The sequence below is a fragment of the Dipteris shenzhenensis genome, chromosome 9, assembly GCF_047967505.1.
Source record: "Dipteris shenzhenensis isolate YYH24624 ecotype China chromosome 9, Dip_SZ_1.0, whole genome shotgun sequence".
NCBI lineage: Eukaryota > Viridiplantae > Streptophyta > Polypodiopsida > Gleicheniales > Dipteridaceae > Dipteris > Dipteris shenzhenensis.
In genome coordinates, this window is record NC_141604.1 from 52,651,780 (window position 1) to 52,659,294 (window position 7,515).

Genomic DNA, 7,515 nt, shown 5'->3' on the forward strand with positions numbered 1-7,515 from the left:
CTTGTCTCCTTAACAAAGTCTAGTACATTTTCTATAGTGCCTGCTACATTTAAAACCAACATGATACTAGAGAATTTGGGAATCTCTCAAGTCCCACTTTCACATAAGAGGTTAAGGTTTGACCACGTGGCTAAATGTTAACCCCTTATTTAAAAGGGGGACTTGTTAGGACTCCCTCATACAGTGTTTATGGTGGATTCTACTTTCAAGTAAGGCGTTAAGATTAGACCATGTGGTCAAATCTTAACCATATTGTAAATTCCCAAACTATTTGAAAATTCCCTAATATAGCCTTTTCCTCTTCTTAGTTGATAGTCCAGAATGCCTCTTCCTAATCCATTCACTATAGATGCATTTAGGATGAAGATGAGGTTTGATATTCAATCATCGCTAAAATTCACTTTCGGTTCAAAGTCTATGGGTGTGAGTTGGCTCATACCCTCCATTGTATTTAGCCACTATTCAAATCAATCTTCATCCACAAAACAACGGTCATGTGGGTATGCAAAGACCTAGCACAAGAATTTCCTCAAATTTTTTTGAGGAACTCCTATACCCAATGTGGATGTTAGAGAAGTTTTTTAGAGGGGGAATAGATAAGGCTAGAGCTAGGAGTGGTCTATCAAGAGCAAGCTAGCACATCTTTCCATGGGTCTGCTATGGGAAAAGTGGAAGAAGGGGACACTTCAGATGAAGAAGGCAAGAATAGATGCTGATGCAAACCCTTCCATACGTTATGCTTGAAGGTAGGGAATATTTGTTTCTAATTGAGATCCAATATATCAAGAAGTTGAGGGAAGATGAAGTCCTATCAACATTTCCACTTTGGAGAGCAACATCAATTTGGACTTACCAAAAGAAGGGTTTGATTATTGCAAAGATTTGACAACTCATGCCAAACACTTTGGTGCATCCAATCTTGATGATTATGGGAAGAAATGCATGACTCCAATAATGCAACAATGAGGAAAGCAGTGTTTTAGAAGATGGTAAGGTAGGAGAAATGTGCAAGAATGCAAGACAGTGCAGATGCCTTGTCATCTGCAATATCTATAGATATTAATGAGAGAAAAATCTCCATTAACCTTTGCATAGAGGGATAAGACCAAAAAGATGCAAAAAAGATGTGTAAGTTAAGTTCTTAAATTGATGGTTTTTAATAAATATTGCCCATGTGGTTATTACAACTATTAAAATGTCACTGAAGTTAAAAATTTTGTAATGCATTGTTTAAGTTGAGGGGAAAGGATTGGTGTTGATTCCTAATTGGGCCACTATGGGGATGTTCAAGAGCTAAACCCTTGTGTGTATCCATCGTATATTCTTGCCTTGTCTAAAGAAGGACCTAGTAAAGTGTAGGGCACTTTCAAAGGTTATGTCCATTATTCCTTTACCTCCATCTGTGCATCAATATATTTTGGTGAGGTGAGATGTAGCACTCTATATTTTTGGAAAAAGATTAGCAAAAAGAATTTTGGTGGTTGTTGCTATGGGTGCTTTTGTAGGATGCCACACAAAATGTAGACATTAACACAATCCTCCGTCTTGGTACCCTTGAGGAGAGCGATGATGCAAAAAGTTGAGGGGGCAAAGAGAGACAAACTATTGTACAAAAAAAGCATACTATACTAGTGTATACCACCAACATTGTATATGTATGTGTGTGTATAGACAGATAGATAGAAATTTGAATATATACTTTTCTTTGTCTCAAAATGTGCATTGAAATTAAATTTGATTTTGTGGTAAAGTTGTATTTATAATTAAACTATTTTATCTAAACTTGTTGTAATCAAATTTTATGTGGATTCCTAATCCTAAAAGTTTTACAAATGTGTGTGTGTCAACGGCGGGGTCCAGAGACACTAAGCCATTAAGAAACATAATTAAAAAAAGGACAAAAAGAAATATAATTTCAACATAAGACTTTTCTCAAGCAATTAAGAAGCGTAATTTTAAAAGAAACATAATTTCAACATAAAACTTTACTCACTGCCATGATGGGAAGATCAACAAAAAAAATCTCATTTTTTATTAAAAAGGAGCCATATTCTGCAAAGGCAAGGTCAAGAAGCCAAGGAGTTCTAGTATTGTGGGTAGCATGAAGAGGTTAAGGATACAAGTTTTGGTCATGAGTTTGTAGCGTGGATTAAAGGAGTTTTGTGTGCATGGTATTGTGGACGATTGATGGAGGAGTTGGCATGTGGAAATTGCGTAGAGGTTTGGATGGGAGTGAGAAGATATTGTGTTTTTGAGACTACTGAGATGATTCTTCAACGTATAATGTATGTGGATGATTGTGTTTTTGACACTACTGAAATGGGAATTCGAGCTGCATGGCCTTTGCTGCCCAGCAGCATAATGCTTCCGAAGCTCGCACTCTGGCTCGTCTCAGTTGCAAGCATTGACACTTCCAGCTCCTGCGTTTTGCCTGCAGCAATCGTGAATTGCATCGGCCTCACGCTCACTGACACTCCCTTCGGATCGGTAATTTGTACCGTGTAGCTCTCTGACACCGACGCAACGTTGGTAATTCTCCTTGGAACCGAGAGCGCACTCGTCAATGTGGCTACTGTAATGGATGGAAGATTCAAATCGGTCGACATAGTCCCTGTTGATGCGTCACAAGCGACGCCGGTAGTGTTCTTCACGTCCGCAGCAGCTCCCGGTACGGAGCACAGAAACTTCACGTAGTCGTCAAATCCTGCGGCAAACACAGTTCCATACATCGATCTCAATTTCGATGAGGGCACCTATGCCCATATTGGATTCATATGCATTTAAAACGCCTCTAGCATTGATCTGCATGTCGCTCACCTGCATCGAATACGATTCCCGGATCGAGAGCAGCCGTGGCGTTGACAGCCCCTCCTCCAAAGTCGAACGGTGTGGCCGGGCCAAGCGCAGCACTTACGTTGCTGGAAGGATTCTGAGCGAGCAGGGGTTTGCCATTGCTGTCCACCACTGAAGCTGTTGTTGCAAGAGCGGAACAAAGCGCTGCCGGACTCAGGTCGGGATTCTTTTGCTTTATCAGCGCTGCGATCCCCGCGATGTGAGGTGTCGCCATGCTAGTACCGGAAATCATCGCGAACCTCTGGCCTGCAAGGTTGATGTTGCCACGAAATACTCATGAACAACCACGAAATAGAAGCTCTGGAAAGCAAGGCACCCTTAATCTAATCTTTCATAGATATTGTTGACGGAAAAACTGAGGCACTAACCCCGAAAGGCCGAAGAATCTACGCCGATTGAGGACCAACCCGCCCATATCATGTTGCCAGGAGCCATTATATTTGGCTTCAGTAAATCAGCCACTTTGAAGGTGCTGTCTTCGGTATCCGGTCCTCTGGACGAGAAACTAGCCACTCGAGGAGTTTCATGGCTGAATACTGCCGTTGCGCCCCCCAGGATCCTTGCCGTCGCCGTGAAATTGGAGGAACTGTTGTAGTATTCCAAAAGAGCCTGCAGCAAGCATATGGCTTCAGGACAACATGCTCCAACCCATACAAGCAACCCAAGGAGGATTTAAAAAACTTGGCAAGCATCACATATTTGATGCAAATGTTTCACCTGTGAGTCATTCAAGGTTGAGACAATCATGGCAGGGACCGAAAATGGAATTGCCCCGATGCTGAACTGACCAGCCACATCAGCGGTTGTGACCATCACGACACCAACAGCGGACAAATTCTGCACAGTGCCGACGACGTTTTGTACTGTAGAGTCTCCAAACAGGAAATTTACGCTGTAGGTGCACACCAAGAGTCTGCCTTGCACCATTGGTCTCTGGAACACGCTTGCATTCTGGCAATCATCAACGTTTGGGATCCCGGTGCTGTGGTTCTGATTAAGTGCATCGCTCGCAAGAACCAAAGTGTACATGCCCTTGCCAGGGGTACCCGCTGATAAAATTCACAGGAGAGGCAATTCAGCGTAGAAAGAATCTGGAAATGGGTAGAGAAATACAAGTGGTCTCTTGGAAGAAAGTACAATGCGTAAGGCACACACGTGCAAGTCCTGCTCCCTTGATTGTCGCATTGTTTCCGAGGATCACAGAATTGGGGTAAGTCCGATCATGGACACCGGCAGCGACGGAGCAAATCCAAGGGCTGAAGGACAAGATTGTTTGAGGATAAGGTCCAGCATTTCCTGCGGCCTGTGCGACGAACACTCCGGCTTTAGCTGCCGAAAGCATTCCGATGTCGAAAATATTGAAAAAGGTTGCGACTCCCGAAGGAGGACCCCTTGGACCGATTGATAGACTCAAGATGTCAACCTTGTCTTTCACCGCCTGTTTAATGGTGGAAAGGAAATGCAACGCCATGAAAAGCGTTAGAATGGCTACGATAATTATAAGACTCATGGCTCGCAGGTAAGGGTTGTATCTTGCCAAGAACGAAGCTTGTACTTCGGCAAAATTGAACTAGCATTGAGCAGTGAATTGAACCTGCTCGATAGCTGCCACTACATCGGCAAGAAATCCTCCGAAACCTCGATATAATGCCTTGTACATCGCAATACTGCATGAGCAGCATGGCAAAAATGACCTATTGAGCTTATCGCCTCACTACCGGGCTTCGTTGAAGCACAATAATAGAGCATTGCACAGATGATAAGAATTACAGAAGTTAGTATTAAAGTACAGATTGCATACTAGGCTCGAGGTGCCATGCCACTAGCGAACCCGAAATTCATTCCGTCGACTATCACTGGAACGCCATTGTTTCCAGCCGCGGTCGAGGAGGTATGTCTGCAGGGAAATGCTGTAAGATTTAAGCTTGTACAAACGATCATCTGATTGCAGGCCAGTTCAGTACGTGAAAGGAAAGGAATCGAGGAGGGTGGAAGAGTTTATTTGCGCAGAAGCTGAACAACGTATAGATATACTTACGTCCCATGACCATCTGCATCGAGGGGAGAGGCAAAATCGAGGGTAGCGTTAAATTGTCCACTTGCGATGGCAGCTGCAGCGAAATGCCGGGCTCCTACCAGTTTCCTGTTGCAGGAACCTTTGGGAAACTCGGCTGCAATTTCACAGGTGCCCGAATAATTGGTGGCAACGGGATATGGTTTTAGCGTGTCATCGGAGAAGCTGGGATGAGTGGGATCTATCCCAGTATCGATCACACCGATCACAATGCCCTCACCAGCGTTTATACCTCCACCTTCTTCCTCCCATGCGCCAGCAGGCAACCCAAGATAGGAGGGCGTGTAAGTCGTTTGCTTGCTCACACCATAATCTTTCTCCACAAGAACTACTTCTGGCATTGTGCTGAGAATGGCAGCCTGTGCATCAAAAGTCCAACGTCTTAACGTATCGAGTCTGGAGAGCGCATCATCGTCGACAGGTAGACATAACAGTATTCAGCGTTAACGTAGTTATATTGCAATGAAGAGTACATGCCTGTTCTGCAGAGAAAAAAACAGCGAAGCCATTGAGGATGTGATTGTAGCTATAGAGCTTCCGATAGGTTCCCTTGGTGAAAGTACGCTGAAGCAAAGAATCGTGGGTGCTAATCAAGTACGAGGCATAGTCGTCTGGAGATTGGCTGCAATATGATCCAACATAGCAAGGCCAAGAGAGTAAAGGTTGTAGTTAAAAGAGTGGGATGGAAATGAAACAAGATCTATCAATCGATGTACTGAATCGACGTTGGAAACAACAGAAACGCAGAGAGGTTAGCAATGGATTAAGGAGGGGGGGTGACCCTGGCATGTAGATCCCTTGTCGTTGCAATTGGGCAGGAATGAGCTCAAGGGATGGGCGATCGGAAAGGTGAATGACAGGAGGTTCCTTGAGCAAAACTAGGTAAACATGGGAACGTGCAGAGGTAACTCCGCTGAGAGAACAAACGAAGAGGAAGAAGAAGATAATTAGTCGATGCATATTGCCAAACCCTAATCAGGTACAGAGTTCAAAGAAGAAGTGTTATCTAATGATAAGGAATGCAATCAGGATCGGAGTTGTGAGGTATAGATTGGTCCACGAATCATGATCTGGTCGTACGTCCATCTTTGCTCTATGATCTGAGGCCCCTGATGGTGCACATTGGAGCAGGCCGCCCTGACTTATAATTTATAAGCTCATTATTAACGCCAAAGAGAGGGTTGGTGTGACGGTGTGACCAGCAAACGCAGTACAGATCGTGTGCTTCACTCCCGCTACTAATTACAAGCAAATTAAGCGCAAGATCGTTTTCGTAGCAGAAGTGTAGCTGAAGATGTAATCACTGGATGAATTACAACTTACGCTGTGATTGGGTTGAGCAGCTAATTTGTTGCTTTCACAATTTTCATCATGTCCGTCTGCAAAAGGAAGACTCTATATTTTATAACCTTTTCGGTGTGTCCACCTCGTTGTTTCCATTGTATTCCTCCGTCCATATCACGCCATATATTGCACCTAATGCTGCAATTAGGTTGAGAAGATCAAATGTAAGAAATTTCATCGACGCCTTCGTTTCGCCATAGTTTTCCGAGACATCCGAGCCTTCTAATTTCTCAGAGCTGGATCAGTACGGTTACTCAAATTACCACTACAAACTTGATACATTCGAGACCATGGAAATAGTAATAATTTAGCCTTGCAAACTGGATTAACATTGTGTTTCATACAATTTTGTATACCACAGAACGAATTATAACTTCTGCTGGATGATTAGGTTGAGTATACATGCTTGTTGTCGATCGTTGTAGTGGGCAATTTTTATAAGCTGTAGTGGCAATGGGTGGGGTTTGCAAACAGAGGAAGCTATACTTTACATTTTCCTCTTCTTTTTGGGATGCGTCGATCTTGTTTTTGCCATTGTATTTCTAGGTCGTTATCAAACGATGAATTACAGCTTACGTTGCTGCCATTAGGTTGAACATGCTTGTTGGTGATCAAAGCTGAATGTAAAGAGCCATCTCTGCCAAGCTGAAGATGACTCTGCAAGCTAGCGTATCGCTTCAAGTTCTAACCTAAAGATTGGACCATCCCACGCAGAAATAATATCTCTATTATACATTAACAAGAAGCAGGTGAATGAGGGGCTGCCCATGTCCAATTAGTCACCCTCCTTTTAAGCTCGTGAGGTTTGTACCCACATGCTATGCCTTGATTTGTAGAGAATTTCACTTTCATTGGATTTGTCCACATTAGCTTCAAGGCTACAATGCTGCTCATGCACACTTGCTAGGGTCATTGTTTGCTTGGGTGTAGCCATTTTTGAGGAGTTTCACTCCATTTTTTGACTGAAACTCCATTTTTTGACGTATATAAATATTTTGCCATACCCATAACTTATGCATTGCTCAATGAAATTTGACAAATTTTGTCTTCAAGTTTTGTAGTATGCATTCCAATCTTGAACATGAGACCCCAAAAAAAATGGAATAAAGATTTGGAACAAGACTGTTAACGCATTACAAGTGCTATGTTGCAACTTGCAGGTAAAGCATGTATCCTAAAGAGTATAAGATATAATGATTCAAAAACATAAAAATATGGTTATGCACATACATGCAACCATCAAA

At 42.9% G+C, this 7,515-nt stretch overlaps 1 protein-coding gene across 1 annotated transcript; it reads right to left on the reverse strand.

Moving 5' to 3' along the window:
• Window positions 1-2,120: 2,120 nt before the first annotated feature.
• LOC147898823 (subtilisin-like protease SBT2.3) lies at window positions 2,121-6,012 on the reverse strand. The gene is made up of 10 exons (XM_087379600.1): window positions 5,709-6,012; window positions 5,405-5,549; window positions 4,892-5,286; window positions 4,655-4,750; window positions 4,448-4,520; window positions 4,009-4,291; window positions 3,571-3,902; window positions 3,222-3,462; window positions 2,818-3,099; window positions 2,121-2,704 (listed from the first exon to the last, which is right to left on the reverse strand). Exons 1-10 carry the CDS (start codon window positions 5,885-5,887, stop codon window positions 2,274-2,276), a joined length of 2,457 nt encoding a protein of 818 aa, XP_087235726.1. The 5' UTR covers window positions 5,888-6,012; the 3' UTR covers window positions 2,121-2,273.
• Between the last annotated feature and the right edge of the window lie 1,503 nt (window positions 6,013-7,515).

Bases quoted from the DNA above. Each gene is read 5' to 3' on its own strand.
- LOC147898823 (XM_087379600.1), bottom strand. From the start codon at position 5,887: ATGCATCGACTAATTATCTTCTTCTTCCTCTTCGTTTGTTCTCTCAGC. The intron at 4,521-4,654 runs GTATGCAATCTG...CTGCTCATGCAG, and splicing joins GGCATGGCACCTCGAGCCTA to TATTGCGATGTACAAGGCAT. The intron at 3,463-3,570 runs GTGAAACATTTG...TGCTTGCTGCAG, and splicing joins CAACCTTGAATGACTCACAG to GCTCTTTTGGAATACTACAA.